This window comes from Triticum aestivum, chromosome 5D, assembly GCF_018294505.1.
Source record: "Triticum aestivum cultivar Chinese Spring chromosome 5D, IWGSC CS RefSeq v2.1, whole genome shotgun sequence".
NCBI classification, from domain to species: domain Eukaryota; kingdom Viridiplantae; phylum Streptophyta; class Magnoliopsida; order Poales; family Poaceae; genus Triticum; species Triticum aestivum.
In genome coordinates this window covers 483,500,582-483,518,934 of record NC_057808.1, presented here as the reverse complement: position 1 = coordinate 483,518,934, position 18,353 = coordinate 483,500,582, and the positions used below count along the sequence as shown (strand labels likewise).

At 49.7% G+C, this 18,353-nt stretch overlaps 2 protein-coding genes across 2 annotated transcripts; one reads left to right on the top strand and one right to left on the bottom strand.

The window, feature by feature from the left end:
- Positions 1-131: 131 nt before the first annotated feature.
- LOC123123008 (bifunctional L-3-cyanoalanine synthase/cysteine synthase C1, mitochondrial) lies at positions 132-2,870 on the top strand. Its single transcript, XM_044543404.1, has 5 exons — positions 132-1,972; positions 2,056-2,135; positions 2,222-2,273; positions 2,389-2,509; positions 2,601-2,870. The coding sequence occupies exons 1-4, from the start codon at positions 1,849-1,851 to the stop codon at positions 2,463-2,465; spliced, it is 333 nt and encodes a 110-aa protein (XP_044399339.1). The 5' UTR covers positions 132-1,848; the 3' UTR covers positions 2,466-2,509; positions 2,601-2,870.
- Positions 2,871-3,321: 451 nt separating this feature from the next.
- LOC123123006 (mitochondrial inner membrane protease subunit 2) lies at positions 3,322-5,671 on the bottom strand. The gene is made up of 4 exons (XM_044543403.1): positions 5,374-5,671; positions 5,210-5,282; positions 4,937-5,102; positions 3,322-3,814 (listed from the first exon to the last, which is right to left on the bottom strand). The coding sequence occupies exons 1-4, from the start codon at positions 5,510-5,512 to the stop codon at positions 3,695-3,697; spliced, it is 498 nt and encodes a 165-aa protein (XP_044399338.1). The 5' UTR covers positions 5,513-5,671; the 3' UTR covers positions 3,322-3,694.
- Between the last annotated feature and the right edge of the window lie 12,682 nt (positions 5,672-18,353).

The following is an 18,353-nucleotide window of genomic DNA, read 5'->3' as shown; positions in this document are numbered from 1 at the left end:
TGAACTCACATGGTCTGACAAATCGTGTTTTTCATGGTACATTTTTTATCATTTTTGTTAGTGTACTGATCATTAGAGTTTTGCACAAAAGAATTCCTGTTCCATTCAGTTGAAGTTATTGTTGAAATTGCCATTTACCTGCTGCATGCAGAAACTAGGGGGAACGATTAAATTCCAGTTGTGATATTTCTGTGACATTATAGTTTCTGCATATATCAAATTTATCTATACTTTTAAAAATACAGAATTACATCACTATGTTTTGAGTTCCAGTTCCAGTTAGTGGCACTATTTCTTGAGAACCATTTACTTCTAGTTGCAAGGAAATAAAACAGATGGTGGTGTGCACTTCTTTTTATTTTGTACTAGTATAGCTGAATTAATTCTACAAACAGTTGAAATGTTAAATACATAATGCAATGTATAATATTTTCGGAGAAACTTACATGATATGAGCTCTTCAAGTGCACTGGCTCATCAGTCTTGAATGTTCATGTTATCATGCACTAGAAATGGTTGAAGTTACAGACACGTGTTTGCTAAATTACGGACTGTCTAGTCCTTGTACAGTTCGGAAAGTGTGCAGCAGGCAGTTAACTCAGGAACCATGAGGAGCATGTTGCCACTTGCAATTACCTGTAGATAAATATGTTGGCATGGTGCACACTAAAGCTTTCAGTGCTAATTTTCCATCCAGTATTGTTTTGTGCAAACTTTAGTGTTTGTAGCAAACTAGCATTTGTCCAATTTGTTGCAAATGTGATTTTGAGAATTGCAGAACATTTGTTGCTGCTAGGCGAACATTGACATAAGAAACAACTGCTATCTGGCACCTATTGCCATTTGGCTGATGTCTGGTGTTTCTCTTGAGCAGTTGGGCATAGGGGCAGACACATTTTGTGGAGGTAAACAGCTTGCTCCTCTGATTAACCACCAGCAAGTGATACCAATCTTCATAACCATCTATATCTGGCAAATTATGCCTTTCTGAACAAATCATTTTTCTACAGAACAAGTCTTATTTGCTCTACCTGCGAATATCTTGTAATGGGAGTATCATGCATGCCAACTAGGCAATTTTGATGATACTAACATAAGATATTATGCACTACGGATGTAGTATCATATGCATGATACTAGTATATGATACTCGCCATTACGACCAGCCTTAGAGGTTTGGGAGGTTCAGCTTCTGTCACGCCGCCACCTGCTGGATTCGAGCTTCCATCTCCCCAGGCCACCGGCGTGCCCGACGACGTGCTCCTCGCACTGCAGCCATGCCAGCCAAGCGTGCATGCCCGGTCTCGGATGGCCTGTGCGTCCAAGCGTGCGACGAAGGAGGCCCGCGTGGTGCTCCAACCGGAGAAATACCTTCTCCGATGTGTGAGCACCACATTAATTTGGACTCGCTGCTCCGGGCTATGAAGCCATTTCCGTTAACTAGCTGCTTCTTAGTGACTACTCCTTCCGTCCCAAAATTCTTGTCTTAGATTTGTCTAAATACGGATGTATCAAGTCACATTTTAGTATTAGATACATCCGTATCTAGACAAATCTAAGACAAGAATTTTGGGGCGGAGGGAGTATTTATTATGTAATCCCTGATTGTATTACGCAGATGATTATCCTTTAATTAATAAAGTCGAGAGCAATACGCAGATGAGGAGCCAAGTACCTCCAGGTGAGGTACTTGGCTCCTCCTTGGCAAGTCAAGAGCAATATGCAGATGATGAGGAGCCAAGTACCTCATCTGATCAATAAAGTCAAGTGGCCAATCCCTCGTATTTCCCTTGAATATGAGACCACCGGCCCCGGAGATATGGGCTTGGGCAGGTTGACATCTTCGTCATGGGGATTGGCAGTGGTGGTACTGTCACCGGCGTCGGCAAGTACCCCAAGGAGAAGAACCCCAATGCGAAGATCTATGGAGTTGAACCTGGCAAAGCAAATATTCTGAATGGTGGCAAGCCAGGTAGCCTATCGGGCTTTCTGTAAATGATGCAGTCTTCTTCTTTTAGTTTCTATGCTCATGCTGCTAACTGAACCTATCTGCAGGGCTTCACCAAATAACTGGAAATGGAGTGGGATTCAAGCCAGACATTTTGGACATGGACATAATGGAGAAGGTTCTTGAGGCAAGGAATCAAATCAAACTGGAGTTATCTTCTTTTCATAGAATAGATTCTGTAGTCCTTACTGAATCCACGCATGTAATTGACAGGTGAAAGGTGAGGATGCCGTCAAGATGGCGCTGCAAGAGGGCCTGCCTGCTGGTAAGCTACAAAAACAAATTTACTGCTCCCTTGCAAAAGAAAATGTATGGTTAGGAAGAATTAAGATGAAGAACAGGCTCCTGATGCGATTATTGGCTAATGTTAAACTCCACAGATTACATTGAAGTGTTGCTGAACTTGTGGAATTTTCGCATGTGGGGATATCATCAATTGCCAACACGGTGGCAGTGATTGAACTTGCAAAGAGGCCCGAAAACAATGGGAAGCTCGTCGTGGTACGACATTACGTACCCATATCTATGAAATTCATACGAAAATATGTTAAAGATGGAGAAGTTTCAGAAACTGACTCACCTGTTGTTTCAGACTGTTTCATCCGAGTGCGGGAGAGCGATACTCTTATCGTCGGCGCTGTTTGAGGGTCTGAGGAAGGAGGCTGAGGCTATGCAGCGAGCGCCAGTGGGCTAACTTGGAGCTATATAACGCATACAGAATAAATCCACTGGCTACCATGTTGGGCAAGTGTAGTTGTACCTCATTTGCAATTCTTCAGTTTGTTCCTTCATTCATGTGGACCACGTGTAAGCAAAAGTTGAAATGGTTGGAAAAGAAGGACTGTACTTCTCTGGCGATCTATATGATGTACATGTGTTGAGTTGTGGGGATCATGGGTCAAGTGATACTATGTGCATCGATTTTTGCCAATGTAGAACAACCTTTGTTCTGTCAGTGTGCCCGGCGCCGACGTGGCTTCTCGGGCCGCCTCAGCAGGTGATCAACTGGGTCACGTCGTACTTGGGGTTGCGCCGGCGAGCCCGCTTTGCTGGTGCGTCTTCAACCGCGTGAACAGGCCCGTCTTTCTGATCCCGACGTTCATTGCCTCTTCTTCTTCCTGTGTGCAGAGGCAGATACATCGGCGGCGATCGACGGCGAGGAGGGGAGCGGAGGAGCACCCAGAAAATTTGAACAGAGGGAGAAAGAGGGTGTGTGGGTTTCAGAGAAAGCAGAGGGTGTTACGCCACCTGCACATATGGACGTACCAAATCCAGCCAAAGTTTCAAATTCTAGAGGATTTTGGCGACATATATATACGGTGCCGCTCTCCTCAAACGAGCGCAGCTAAAAATTCAAACAATATATATGACATCTTTTCTTTTCGTATCAACTATACATTATTATTCATTCAGTAAAAAATATTGCGGCTACACGTCAATGCATCATCACCATCCACCCAAATTTTGCCTGCAGCTACTACCTAGCCTAGCAGGCTCCTCCTACCAAAGCCTGCTTCCCCTTCCCTTGTACAGCCGATAGGCAATGTTACACAAGAAGAAACTCTCTATTGCTCTGCTACATCTGGAACGCGCAATGTCTGTTCATGTTGCATTTGTTATTACATGATGAATCAATCTCCTGCGAGAACCAACAAAACTGCGGGACAAAGGGGCCGCCGAGGGAGGCTAGAGATTGCGCTGTGGCATGACCCTTCCTTCCGACGGCACCCTCTTGTCGACACGGCCCATCTTGCTAGGCGGCCACACCACGTGCGTCACCCTCCCCTGCACCAGACCGAGCGGCACCTGCAAACAACACAAGAATCAACATCTTCATCGTTGCCAGGACTATGCAAGGTTGATTGCATGGAGAAAAAATCTCAGATAGGGAACGGTCAGGAGGGCACTGGTATATGCTGATTATAGGCGTCTCCGCGTCCTAGTTAGGTGGGTCTCATATAGCGGAATCAGCAAAAAATTCCTTAAGGTGGATTATGGAACGATAGATCATGTTAGTCAAGAATTACAACTCCTGTGCACAAACGAGGGGCTTCAATAACATGATCCGTGCAAGCAATAAACTCTCCATCTACTGATATCAATAGGCACAGATATGTTTTCGGCAACTGAAACTATCAATCGTTTTCCTGATTTTTGAAGATCAGCGACAAAAGCAATTTGCCCTAGCATGCAAACCAGCATTCTGGATTTGAATGAATTTCAAACTGCGGGTGGACTGTAGTTCATCAACAGTGACATTAACCAAATGAACATGATGCCATAGCAGTATCAAAAATAGCACCAAGAAAAGTGCAAGCCCCCTCCCACTGCTTAGCTCGATTAGGCGCTTATTTAATGGAGCTAAGAAATATGGGTTTAATTTAGTACAATACAAACTGCAGCTAGATCAAACCAGAAGATATAAACAGAGTAATACAATGATGCATATATAACAGGTAAGGTGGCAGTGCAAGATAGGAACACTCGAGTTTCATCTTTAGGTTGCTTTCATGTTTAAGCCTGAAGTGTAATGGATGTTATGTTATTTGGGTTTCACAGAAATAAACTGGGTCGACGCTTAAGCCCCTTTCATCCAAAACCGAGAGGGATTCGACCTGTTGGTGTCAACTGCTAAGTAATTAAGCTACAAGTAGATGGGGCAGTTTCCATCTTCTAACAAACCCGGGTGAGGAGTTGGGTTACACGTTTTTCTGACCAGCATCAGTCACAAACACAAACTGCGATTAAGCTAGCAGCAGCAGCACTGGTCTGGTAGCACCACACATTGCAAGGAATCGCTTTTGCATGGACTTGAAAATCATGAACACCGCGTATTGTGGGTGATACTTGATTGCAGTTTTGTCTATCAAGATGACGCGAAAGAATTAGGTGAAAATTTCCAAGGGAGCGGTAGAATTTGTTTCTTACAGGGCCGTAGGCTCTCGAGTCCCGGCTGACGCTGCCGTTGTCCCCTTCGACCCAGCAGTGGCCCTCCGGTATCTTCCGGACCTCCTCCTTCTCCGGGAGGCTGACCCAGTCGCCGGGCAGCCCAATCAGCCTCTTGATCGTCTTCCTCTGGTGGTCCACCGGCGACCTGCACACACACACAAATACAGCAGCAACCATCAAGATTCAGTATCGAAAGCATCTGGATTCAGGAAGCGCCCAGGCAACCCGGACGGGAATCGACGGGTTTCTTACGCCAAGATGACGACCTCGCCGCGGGAGTAGTCGTAGAGGGGGCTCCGCTTCACCAGCGCGTACTCGCGTCCATCTGGTCACTCCGGCGTGCGGCGGTCAGAAATCGGCGAGGAGTCCGGTCCGGTGGTGGGCTGTGTCTTGTGTGTGTGGACGGGGGGGATTACCTGTGGTGCCCTCGAAGGTGGGGCGCATGGAGCCGCCGTGGACGGGGGCGAACGAGAAGTAGCGGTCGGAGATGGTGAGGCCGATGAGGTAGCCGCCGATGCAGGCCTTCGCGACCGGCCTGAGCGCCGCCCACGCCATGCCCGGAGCTCGCCCTCCCCGCACACGCCGCTGAGACGCGACTGCTCGCCGTCAAGAGTGAGGAGGCGACGGCGACGGCGGCGGCGGGGTCAGGGCCGGAGCGGCGTGGAGTACGGGGAGTAGTAAGTATTCTGCAGCAAGGAAAAATTCTTGTCTTTTCCTTTTCCTTTTTTTCCTTTATTTATTTACCAAGTTTTTTTTGAGGAATATTTACCAAGTTTCTTACAACTGTTTCGTGTAGAACAATTTGTTTTTTAAGCGGCACAGGCTTTATCACCTTTTTGCATTTTCCTAATAATATAATAAGTAATTTATAAAACTGAAAAGAAACAAATAAAACATTATTATTGTCCGATAATGTGCATTTTACTCTTTTTTTCAAATATTTACAAAAGGTTCACCGGAAATATAAAGCATCCCAAACATAATAAATATTACATTGAGAGCTATGTACCATTGAACGACAATTGCCGTTGTCAAAACGAGCCGCTGACAAGTCATCGTTCGTCACTCCCATACCAGAGTTGGTATGTCCTTCTTGATGACATCCGGAAAGTCTTCGTGCACGCGCCCCTACGGACTAGCGCCCTGGAGCCGGGATTGTCGTGGTTGAACCTTTGAATCGATCAGAAGAATCTGACACCAAATCTCGTGGTCACATACGCACAACGAGAAACTCTAACCTCATCGCCTTGAGAAACTGGCAAGAATCTACGCCAACACTCCGATCTAATTCGTCCCGACGGACGAAATTGAGGAGGATCAAAACCAGGAAGACTGCATCGAAGAAGAAGCGACGCCATCCGTTTGAGCGCCATCACAACAAGAACTAAAACCCTAACTTATGTATTAACCGGAGCCGGGGCACCATATTCCCCTCCCCGCCATTGGTTGCCAGAGTGGCAAGTAGAGGGGAACCAAATCCATGAACTCGCTGGTGGAGATCTAGGGGTCCTAGTCGCCTTTGAGAGGGAAGGAAAAACACTTGTAATGAAACTCAATAAAACCTCTTCTTGGCACGTACACGTGTCACGGATGTATCAGGTTTCGGCCAACTTTCCTTATAAACTCGTCAATTCTCTTCTTTTTACCGAAAAGTAAAGCTCCTGCCAAAAACATTCCATGCTCTTTCATGTATAGTTGCTTGAGATATTTTATTGTACATGTTATTTTAGCGTTGACTGTATATAACTTGGAGTGGTAAAAATATAAAACCATGTTGAGTATATTAGGGCAACTCCAACGCGAATCACCAAACCTCCCCTAAACGTCCGGACAACCTTGTCTGGTCATTTTTTTTGCCATTCAATGTCGTCCCTCAAACCTCCTAGGACGTGTCCGGACGTCTAAAATCTCACAAACCAATACCAAACCCAGGGAGGTTTGTGGGTGTCTGGACTCGTGCCAACGTTTGCGCCGGACTACACGGCGCACCAAAAACCCTTCCCGCATCTTCCGCTCTATAAACCTCGTCGCGTGTTTATGCCGGTCGGAGTGGATGTGACCGGACGGCCGCCTACCCGCATTGATGTCGGGCAGACATGTGTGACCGGAGGGCTGACTGCGCTGGCTTTCACACCAACCCGACGACCAAGAAACCTACTCCAGTCATTGCACCGCATTCATGCAATATTGATCTGCCTGCCTCAGCTATTTAAGTAGGTCGGGCGCGATGGCCATCCCCATCTCCTCACCCTCCTCCGCACACCGTGATGAGCAAGTACCGCAGCGGCTGGTTCTCGGTGCCGACCAGTGGATCCGTGATACATCTACAACGTATCTATAATTTATGAAGTATTCATGCCATGTTTATATAATTTTATATGGTTTTGGTGCACTTTCATATGATTTTTGTGGACTAACTTATTAACCTAGTGCACAGTGCCAATTCCTGTTTTCGGCAATTTTTTGTGGATAAGAAGAGACCCACGAAGCTTCGGAGGAGGGTAGAAATGGCACGAAATTTTACGGTGATTTTTTATGGATAAGAAGAGACCCACGAAGCTTCAGAGGAGGACCAGACGAAGTCTAGGGTCCCTCTGGGCTCCCCCTGACGTGAATCCAATGCTGAAAAATCCTATAAATATAGAAACTCCAGAAAGAAATCTAAAACTTTCACGTCACCGCCCCAAGCCTCTGTACCAAAGCGATCTCATCTGGAGGCCTTCTTCATCATCCCGGTGGTCTGCATGACGAGGAGGAAGTAGTTCACCCTCGGGGTTGAGGGTATGTAGCAGTAGCTATGTGTTTGATCTCTTCTCTCTCTTGTGATCTTGATTGGTCACGATCTTGATGTACCATGAGCTTTGCTAATATAGTTGGATCATATGGTGTTTCTTCCCTCTCTATCTTTGTTGTGATGAATTGAGTCTTTCCCTTAAAGGTGTGAAACCGACGGTGCATTTCTTCACACCTTAATCCCATCAATGCAACCAACTTCTTCTTCATGCAACAACAAGCTTGATAAACCTTTAGCACAAAGCAAAATCAAATAAGGGGACAGTGGATCACCTTAACGCATACCTCTAGTAGGAATAGATCTTTCACTCCACAGAATTATATCTAACAGTGTATCTGACAGAGCTCCCACAGTTCATAATCAAGTTGATCCATTGAGGATGAAAACCAAGCTTTGTCATCATGTTTGACCAAGATTATATGGAATAAAATATCAATATTTGCAATACCTAATAGATAAAATATGTTCTTTCATGATGGATCAAATGATATAAATTTGTTAGAGCATCTCCAGCCGTTGTGCCTCCCCAGGGACGATTTTTGCACCGGATGAAGGTTTGCCGGCGCTAATTTTGCTCTGGGGGGGGGGGGGGGGAGTTTCCTAGTAGTTGGAACCCCCAGGCGCGACACTCACCCGCCTGGTCGCCTGATACGTCTCCAGCGTATCTATAATTTTGGATTGTTCCATGCTATTATATTATCTGTTTTGGATGTTTTATTGCATTATTATGCTATTTTATATTATTTTTGGGACTAACTTATTAACCTAGAGCCCAGTGCCAGTTTCTATTTCTTCCTTGTTTTTGAGTTTCACAGAAAATGAATATCAAACGGAGTCCAAACGGAATAAAACTTTACGATGATTTTTCTTGGACCAGAAGACACCCAAAGGACTTAGAGTCCAAGCCATAAGACCCACGAGGTGGCGGAAAGGGTGAAGGGCGCGCTCTAGGGGGGCGCCCCCTGCCTTGTGGCCCCCTCGGGAGTCCCCTGACCTACCTCTTCGTCCTATATATTCACATATATTCCAAAACCCTCAGAGCGAGCCACAAAAATACCTGGGTTCAATCTTTGGTTCAATCTTGTGTGATACCAAAGATGAAAACACCTAGATCGAGCCACAAAAATACTTGGGTTCAATCTTTGGTTCAATCTATATATTCACGTCCCTTGTGGCCAACTAGATTGGTTTTTCTTGCAATGGAGAGGTGCTTAGCCTTTGGTTCAATCTTGCGTGATTTCACCCAGTGACAAAGTAGGGGTAGCGAGACATGTATTGAATTGTTGCCATCGAGGATAAAAAGATGGGGTTTTCATCATATTGCTTGAGTTTATTCCTCTACATCATGTCATCTTACTTAAGGCGTTACTCTGTTCTTTATGAACTTAATACTCTAGACTAGATGCATGCTGGATAGCGATCGATGTGTGGAGTAATAGTAGTAGATGCAGGCATGAGTCGGTCTACTTGACACAGACGTGATGCCTATATGCATAATCATTTCCTTGGATATCGTCATAACTTTGCGATTTTCTATCAATTGTTCGACAGTAATTTGTTCACCCACCGTATTATTTGCCTTCAAGAGAGAAGCCTCTAGTGAAACCTATGGCCCCCGATGTTGGGGAGCGTAGTATTTCAAAAATTTTACCTACGACCACGCAAGATCTATCTAGGAGAAGCATAGACCCGAGCGGGGAGAGTTTGTCCATGTACCCTCGTAGACCGAAAGCGGAAGCGTTTAGTAACGCGGTTGATGTAGTCGAACGTCTTCACGATCCAACCGATCCAAGCACCGAACGTACGGCACCTCCGCGTTCAGCACACGTTCAGCTCGGTGACGTCCCTCGAACTGTTGATCCAGTTGAGGCCGAGGGAGAGTTCCGTCAGCACGACGGCGTGGTGACGGCGATGATGAAGTTACCGGCGCAGGGCTTTGCCTAAGCACTACGACGATATGACCGAGGTGTGTAACTGTGGAGGGGGGCACCGCACACGGCTAAGAGATTGTCTGTTGTGCTATTGGGGTGCCCCTGGCCACGTATATAAAGGAGGGAGGAAGAGGAGGCCGGCCTAGGATGGGCGCGCCTATAGGGGGAGTCCAACTAGGATTCCCAATCCTAGTTGGAGTCCCCTTCCTTTTCCAAGAGGGGAGAGAGAGAAGGAGTAGGAGAGGGAGAAGGAAAGAGAGGGGGGCGCCGCCCCCTCCCTAGTCCAATTCGGACTTGCCATGGGGGGGGGGTGTCGGTGTCAAAACCGGTGGATCTCGGGTAGGGGTCCCGAACTGTGCATCTAGGATTGATGGTAACAGAGACGGGGGACACGATGTTTACCCAGGTTCGGGCCCTCTCTATGGAGGTAATACCCTACTTCCTGCTTGATTGATCTTGATGAATATGAGTGTTACAAGAGTTGATCTACCACGAGATCATAATGGCTAAACCCTAGAAGTCTAGCCTATGAGTATATGGTAATGAAGCTGTCCTATCCGGACTATGCCCCCCGGTTTATATAGACACCGGAGGGATCTAGGGTTACATGGAGTCGGTTACATAGGAAAGAATCTTCATAATTGGTCGCCAAGCTTGCCCTCCACGCCCAGGAGAGTCCAATCCGGACACGGGTATAGTCTTTGGTCTTCGTGTCTTCACAGCCCATCAGTCCGGCCCAATGAGTAACAGGCCGGACGCCTGAGGACCCCTTAGTCCAGGACTCCCTCAGTAGCCCCTGAACCCGGCTTCAATGACGAGGAGTCTGGCGTGCAGATTGTCTTCGGCATTGCAAGGCGGGTTCCCCTCCTTCCGAACTCCAAGATAGTCTTCGGATGCGATGATTGTATCCGAACCTGCAACACATTCCACACACAACCGAGAGAGAATATAATATTTGCACGAGTCTAATCTGCTGACAGTTTTTATGACGCTACGCCTGTCCGGTTATAATCTTGAACTGTTTTTCATCTGCCACCCCACGTTGCGAGATGCGGTTGCTATTGGCACGTCTTGTCGAAGCAGAGATCATGTCCCCTTATTGCGGGATTCTCATTAATGCGGGCATGTGTAACCCAACTGCGCCACTTGCACAACCATTGGGAATAGGCGAATCTTAAGGCGAGTGAGGAGACGTTTAATGTTTGCTGCCTTTATAAGAGGATAAGGATCCCCTCTTCCTCTTCTCACGCTTTCTCTTTGTCTCCGCCTTCCCGATCTCGAGCTCCAGCGCCCAAGTTCCAATTTCCTTTCCACCCCAGCAACCATGTCCGGATCCGGTGATCAGGGCAAGTGGATGGTCTCCTCCGTCACAGAGGAGGACATTGCTGAGCTCCGGGCTGCCGGATATTTGGCGAAGGAGATCGCCCACCGTCTGCCGGCCGAGGGACAGATCGTCCCCACGCCGGAGCCCTGTGAGAGGGTGGTATTCATCCCCCATTTCTTCCGCGGGCTAGGGTTTCCACTTCACCCCTTCGTCCGCGGGCTAATGTATTATTACGGGGTAGATTTCCATGATCTGTCCCCGAATTCCTTCCTCAACATTTTGGCGTTTATCATCGTATGCGAGGCCTTCCTCCGCATCCACCCCCACTTCGGACTGTGGCTCAAAGTCTTCAATGTGAAGCCGAAGGTGGTAGATGGTCAGCACGCGGAGTGCGGAGGGGCAATGGTGAGTAAATTGTCCAACGTCTCTTGGCCCAAAGGCACCTTTGTAGATACAGTGAAGGAGTGGAAGAAGCAGTGGTTCTACGTCACAGAACCGCGCGGCACCACCTGGGCCGCGGCTGCCGAATTCCGCTCCGGCGCTCCTGTGCGACTCACCTCTTGGGTCGAGAAGAGTCCGGACTAGTGTTCTCCTAATGAGCTGATAGCGTTGCAGACGCGTGTTCAGAGCATGGTAACCAAGAGCGTCAAGCTCGTTGATGTGATCCAGGTGATGTTAGTTCGCCGGATCCTTCCATGCCAGCACCGAAGCCGCCCGCTGTGGGAGTTCAATCCAAAGAAGCACTGGACCCTGGTGAGGCTCTTCGAGACTATGCACGAGGGCGCATGGAAATTGCTCTTCAAGGGCAATGAGAAACCTCCGGCCACGGATTCGGACCGTGGTCACGATTGTACACACCCCGCCAGCAAGGTATGTTGTTTCAAACGAGTCCTCAACCTAATCATTTCAAGGATGATGTCTGAGCCTTTGTTATTGCTCTTTCAGGACTGGATGGAGAGGGCAAAGCGGATCCAGTGTCCGGCTCCGCTGCCTGAAGAACCAGTCATCCCGCGTCTAGAGCGGCCTCCATCGTAAGGGTACTTCGGACGTGGCGTCCGAGGACGACGAGACTCATTCTTATGTCCCTGAGGAGAATGACAGGGAAGAGGAGGAGGAGGAAGAAAACAATCCTCCCCCCGAGGAGAGGAAGAAGAAGAGGGCGGCTCCGGCGCATCTGGAGGCGGAGGCGCCCAAAAAGGGGAAGGGCGTTCCCGCGGTTAACACCGCGTGGGACGTTGACAGCAGTCCGGAACGACGCCCCCGCACTAAGCCCCAGGCCGCGTCGTAAGTGACATGGCTTACTTATGCACACATCTAGCCCTTTCTCTCCATTATCTTGATGTGGTTAACCGTACCATTGCAGTCCGGCCCGCGACCTGATCCAGCGATCCTTGTCTGGAAGTTCGTTGGCTCCGTCGGAGATGGCGAGCCAGTCGCTACCGCCCGCTTATTCCCCCGGGGCCGGGGACGACAACGAAGTGCTGTCCCGGAGGGCCGATCCGAACCAGGGAGGAACCCAGGACGCTGTCCGGGAGGCGCCACGAGGCGAAGCCTCCACTGTCGGACATATGGAGGGGATGATCCCCATGGAGACTGGCGAAGAGGGCCGCATCCAGCTTGGCCCTCAGCCGAATATGATTCCGGAGGCCCATATGGCCCTGGAGTCGGGCGGGCAGCCCCCTTTGAAGGAGGGGGGTGCACCGCTTTCGCCGGTGGTCCCTGCCCATCCAGGGGCGCCAGATTATCTGATGGAGGCGCTACGAGGCGCCTCCGTTATGGAAGAGCATCGTGTCCTTATGGGCACGGTGATCGAGAAGGTTCAGTCTGCCAAGAGTGGACTGAACGAAGCCTGCAGCAACCTATTGACAGGTTTCGATGTAAGTGACATAGAAAGAGAAAAAAAACCCTGTAGTCCGTAGCCCCTGAGACACTGTCCGGTGCTCGGCAAGAGGAACCGGACAGAGGATCAATCCTCTAGTGTAGGAGACTAACGTGATATGTGTGCATGAGCAGGCGTCGCTGTTGGCCGCAACCTCACATGCTGCCGAAATTTTTGAACTGAAGCAGAGGCTGGAGCGGACCGAGAACGAGCTCGGCGAGGTTACAATGCGGCTTCAAGAGAAGCAAGGTCGGTATCGTCTTGTTGTGTGTTCGGAAAGAACAAGCGTTGCATACTGACCGTAATGTCAAAATGTGTGCAGGAGCCGCAACCGAGGTGGAGGCCCTAAAAAAGGCTTTGGCCGAAGCCGAGGGGAAGCCGTCGAGCAGCAAGCCGCTCGAAAAAAGCTCGAGGCCCGAGTCAAGGAGGTCCACCAGGAGCTCCAAGACGCGGTGAAAAAATGTGAGATCTTGGAGAATGATGCATCGGCTCAAAAGGCCGAACTCCAAGGCTCGTCAGAGCGCGGAGACCGCACGGAATGAGGCCCGGGCCGCCCTCCAGCAGATCCAGGAGGCTAGGAAGATCACGGCGGGTAAGGCTTTTAAGATGCAAAGCAAGTATGCGGAGAAGCAATACCTTTTACTAACCCGGGTTCGGAGTTCCCCAGGGGCTTTTGCGGATTTGCCACGTAGCGTATCAAACGCTGTAGAGTTCTACCAAGCCGAAGGAGGAGGTTCGACGGGGAAGTTATTCTGGACGCAGTATGCGACGCCAGAGCATCCCGTGTCCTTCACCGATCAGCTGAAGCAGCTGGTGGTGGAGGTGCACAGGGTGGCCGAACTAGCCATGAAGGATTTAACAATCCGGCTATGGCCAGCCGAAGCTATGCCCGACAGCTACTTCGGACTTGTGAGGCGGCTAGTGGAAGCCTGTCCGCGGCTGGACGTTATCAAGCGCTCTGTATGTATTGAAGGTGCCCGTATGGCCTTCGCTCGCTGCAAGATGTGGTGGGCGAAGATGACCGCTGTTGAAGTGGCCAGCGGGCCGCCAGAGGGCAAGGAGCACCGCACACCCGAAAAGTATTTTGCGGATGTCCTAGAAGGGTCTCGACTTGTGGCAGCTCAATGTTCGAAGGACATTATTCTTGAATGAATACATTCATGTTATCCTTTGCCTTGTATTATGAAGACAAAGCTTGTTTTGTAATGTAATTTCGTTATGCTTTAAATTGTTTCCTCCTGTGCGGCCATGTTATATGCAATCTGAGGGTTGGCTAGTCGTCGGCTTCTGCCCTCACGTAATTAGTACGGAGGTGTTCGGGATGGGATCTAAACAATCTTGATCCAATTATATGGTCCTTGAAGGAGTTGTTTAGCGCAGCGAACAAGGCAATCCGACTATACGGCTTAAACGCCCTCACTTAGCCATAGGATTTTTATAATTAAGCAAGTGCGCAGCCCCTGGTCCAAGCCAGGGTGCTGCCAGCATCTGATCGGGAAGTGCCGATCCTTCGCCTGACGCGAAAAAAAAATCTCCAACGATTTTGTAACCCTCGAATAGCTGACCGGCTCTCGCCGTATCGTGACAGTCAGTTTTCGGCTTTCTCTACTGAGGTGCTCATCCGGTCAAGGCCAGGGCACAATCGCAGTAGTTCTCCCTTTACTACCCTAGCCGATAGAGTGGAACGTAGGGTAGCAAGCACAGGAGCCGGGCAACCCAACTATTGACCAAAGACATGATTCGGAGCCAATGCATATAATGCTAAATTTCGGGGTGCCGAACTTTTATACAAGAAGTGTTCGGACTTTGTTGCCGTGTTATGGGGCGATAAGCAGCCCCTGGCGAATATGAAACGTACAAAAGAGTACCGATGTAGCTGATAAGCAGATCAAAATAAAATGAAGTAAGAAGCGAAAACCACAGAAACTGGGCCGCAAATCATTTTTATTATAACTGAATGGATACGTCAAGGCATATCTTATACAAATAGTGCGATAAGCACCCGGGCTATTTAACATGCCGGGATCAAGAAGAGGCAGTGTGCGGGTCCTGAGAAATAAGTAAAAAATACCGTCAAGAAGAACGTATGGAGGTTTCCCTACGCACCTATGCTGCATGCCCCCTTTGTATGCCGATCCATCGAAGGGGTTGATGACCAGGCTCGCGAGAAATGGAACCTGAAACGGAAAGGAAAAAGTGTGTTCGGGGTTGGTCTAGCCGAACTGTAGATCCCGGGTTAGCTTGTGCCTCCGCCGACGTCCATGGGATTTCGAGTGCGTAATTATGTACACGTGGTATGAATGCCACTACCTCCTCGGGACTGGGACGGAGGCCAAATTGCTAGTCGAGCTCTTGACGAGCCTTGCTGTCCTGTTGCAGTGTAGTTCGGGACTTCTTGATGGTGTCCAGGGGCTCGGCAGCCGCACTACGGTGCTGCTTGAGAAGGCCGCTCTGTACCTCTGCTGCTAGGGCGGCGGTGTGCTCCTCTGTTCGGAGGGAGCGTTCCGTGTTGCCATTGTCTGTTATGACGCCGCGTCGGCTGGGCATCTTGAGCTTGAGATAAGCGTAGTGTGGCACTGCGTTGAATCTAGCAAACGTTGTTCGTCCGAGCAGTGCGTGGTAGCCGCTGCGGAATGGGGCGATGTCGAAGATTAACTCCTCACTTCGGAAATTGTCCGAAGAGCCGAAGACCACTTCCAGCGTGATTGAGCCCGTACAGCGGGCCTCAACGCCTGGTATGACTCCTTTGAAGGTAGTCTTTGTTGGTTTGATTCATGAGGGGTCAATGCCCATCTTCCGCACCGTGTCTTGATAGAGCAGGTTAAGGCTGCTACCACCGTCCATCAGGACTCGTGTTAGGTGAAACCCGTCAATAATTGGGTCCAGGACTAGTGCGGCTGAACCGCCGTGGCGGATGCTAGTTGGGTGGTCTCGTCGATCGAAGGTGATCGGGAATGACGACCATGGATTGAATTTTGGGGCGACTGGCTCTACCGCATAGACGTCCCTGAGTGCACGCTTACGCTCCCTTTTGGGGATGTGTGTGGCATATATCATGTTCACCATTTTGACTTGAGGGGGAAATTTCTTCTGCCCTCCAGTGTTCGGCTGCCGGGGCTCTTCGTCCTTGTCCTCACTTTGTGATCCCTTTTCTTTGTTTTCGGCATTTAACTTGCCAGCCTGCTTGAAAACCCAACAATCCCTGTTGGTATGATTGGATTGCTTATCCGGGGTGCCGTGTATTTGGCACGGATGGTCGAGTATGCGGTCTAGGCTGGAAGGTCCTTCATTGTTTCTTTTGTAGGGCTTCTTCCGTTGGCCGGACTTGGAGCCTCTGAATCCGGCGTTGACTGTGGTGTCATCAGTGTTGTTATCATTGCTTCGGCATTTGTGCCTATTGCGCTGGAGCTTGCCAGTGCTATTCTTGGCCTCAGAGGGGCCTGTCTCGCTGGCTGTGTTGTTACTACGGGCCAGCCAACTGTCCTCTCCCGCGCAAAAGCGGGTCATGAGTGCCGTGAGGGTTGCCATAGACTTCGGCTTTTCTTGGCCGAGGTAGCGTGCTAGCCATTCGTCGCGGATGCTGTGCTTGAAGGCTGCTAAGGCCTCCGCGTCCGGACAGTCAACGATCTGGTTCTTTTTGGTTAGGAATCTAGTCCAGAATTTTCTGGCTGATTCTCCAGGTTGTTGAACTATGTGGCTTAAGTCATCGGCGTCTGGTGGCCGGACATAGGTTCCTTGGAAGTTGTCGAGGAAAGCCTCTTCCAAGTCCTCCCAGCTGCCGATGAAATTTTCAGGCAGACTGTTAAGCCAGTGCCGAGCTGGCCCTTTGAGCTTTAGTGGGAGGTATTTAATGGCGTGGAGATCATCTCCTCGAGCCATGTGGATATGGAGGATAAAGTCCTCGATCCATACTGCTGGATCCGTTGTGCCGTCGTATGATTCCATATTGACGGGCTTGAACCCCTCGGGGAATTCGTGATCCAGTACTTCATCCTTGAAGCAGAGAGGGTGTGCGGCGCCTCTATATCGGGCCGCGTCGTGGCGTAGTTCTGATGGAGTCCGTCTGCGATGTTCGGCCCGGGCGTGGTTAGATTTATCACGTCCGAATAGGTGGCCTTCCTCGTGCCTCGAGGCACGCCCTCGCGATCCGTAAATCGATCTTGTGTGTCCTGTTCTATCGTCCAGGATTTGCTGGAGGTCGTATGTGTGACCCCAAACTCTTCCGTCTCTATTTTTATGAGGCGGTGGGGCAGGCTGCTGTTCGGCCTGAGTTGCCGCTTTGTCCCGGCCGCGGGGTGGCCGGTCGGCCGCCCTGTCTCGACCACGCGGTGGTCTCTCCTCATTATGCGAGGGAGATATGTGTTCCGGTGCTTCCTCATCAAATTGAGGTAGCAGTCTACGTTTCAGGTAGCTCTTGGCTGGGCGCTTGAGGCCGTATTCTTCCGCTGTCAGGACGTCAGTCCATCTGTCGACGAGCAGGTCTTGTTCAGCTTGAAGCTGCTGCTGCTTCTTTTTCAGGCTCCTTGCAGTGGCTATGAGTTGAAGCTTAAAGCGTTCCTGCTCTAGAGGGTCCTCGGGCACGATGAAATCTTCGTTGCCGAGGCTTGTCTCCTCTTCGGAGGGCGGATGGTAACTATCGTCCTCCGAGTTATCTTCTATGGCCTGTTCATCAGGGTTGTCTTGCATGTTGTCATGTTCCTCCTATTCGGATGCAGCGCCGACAGGGTCTTGATTGTTTTCGGCATCGCCTGGAGTACTATTTTCTCTGGTGCCAGTGTTGCCATCCTTTGAGCGACAAGGCTTAGAACGGCATTTGGGACGCCGGCGCTTGGACTGCGTCTTAGAGGGTTGTTCTTATCCGTCTCTTCTTTGTCGTCGCAAGATCCTTCAGGTGTATCGACCATGTACACATTGTACGAAGAGGTGGCCGTCCAACGTCCAGTGAATGGCGGGTCTTGGCCTTGCTCCCTGTCGGCATCGTCGTCCATGCCGTCGATGTCTTTGGAGCCATAGTCGAGCACGTCGGTTAAGTCATCGACGGTGGCTATGAAGTGGGTGGCGGGTGGGAAGCAAAATTCCTCATCGTCCGCCTCTAGCTCGAACCGAACATAGTTTGGCTGCGAGTCTTCCTCCAAGGACAAGTTCTTCAAAGAATTTAGCACGTCACCCAAAGGCAAATGCTGGAAGATGTCTGCGGCGCTAAATTCGAAAATCGATAACCGATCCAGCTGGAACGTGAAGCCGGAGGCAAGTCCGGAGTTCCGTCGACGCAGGCATTGCAGGATGTCGAGTCCGTGTGCGGCTCCAACACTGCGTACTTTATGGCCTCGGAGGGGATGATCTGCTTCGGTATTGAGGCCGTTGCAGTAACAGGATCCATCTCTTGGGTGTGCCCTGATGACAGATTTAAGTCATGTTCATCGGAGAGAAGGGGAGCGATCGCCGCGGTCTCAAATCCATCGAAGATC

Excerpts from the sequence above, each read along its gene's own strand:
- LOC123123008 (XM_044543404.1), top strand. The coding sequence starts at position 1,849 with ATGGGGATTGGCAGTGGTGGTACTGTCACCGGCGTCGGCAAGTACCCC. Across the intron at positions 2,136-2,221 it reads TAATGGAGAAGGTTCTTGAG|GTGAAAGGTGAGGATGCCGT; the intron begins GCAAGGAATCAA and ends TGTAATTGACAG. Across the intron at positions 2,274-2,388 it reads GCAAGAGGGCCTGCCTGCTG|ATTACATTGAAGTGTTGCTG; the intron begins GTAAGCTACAAA and ends TAAACTCCACAG.
- LOC123123006 (XM_044543403.1), bottom strand. The coding sequence starts at position 5,512 with ATGGCGTGGGCGGCGCTCAGGCCGGTCGCGAAGGCCTGCATCGGCGGC. Across the intron at positions 5,283-5,373 it reads CACCTTCGAGGGCACCACAG|ATGGACGCGAGTACGCGCTG; the intron begins GTAATCCCCCCC and ends CGGAGTGACCAG. Across the intron at positions 5,103-5,209 it reads GGCGAGGTCGTCATCTTGGC|GTCGCCGGTGGACCACCAGA; the intron begins GTAAGAAACCCG and ends GTGTGTGTGCAG.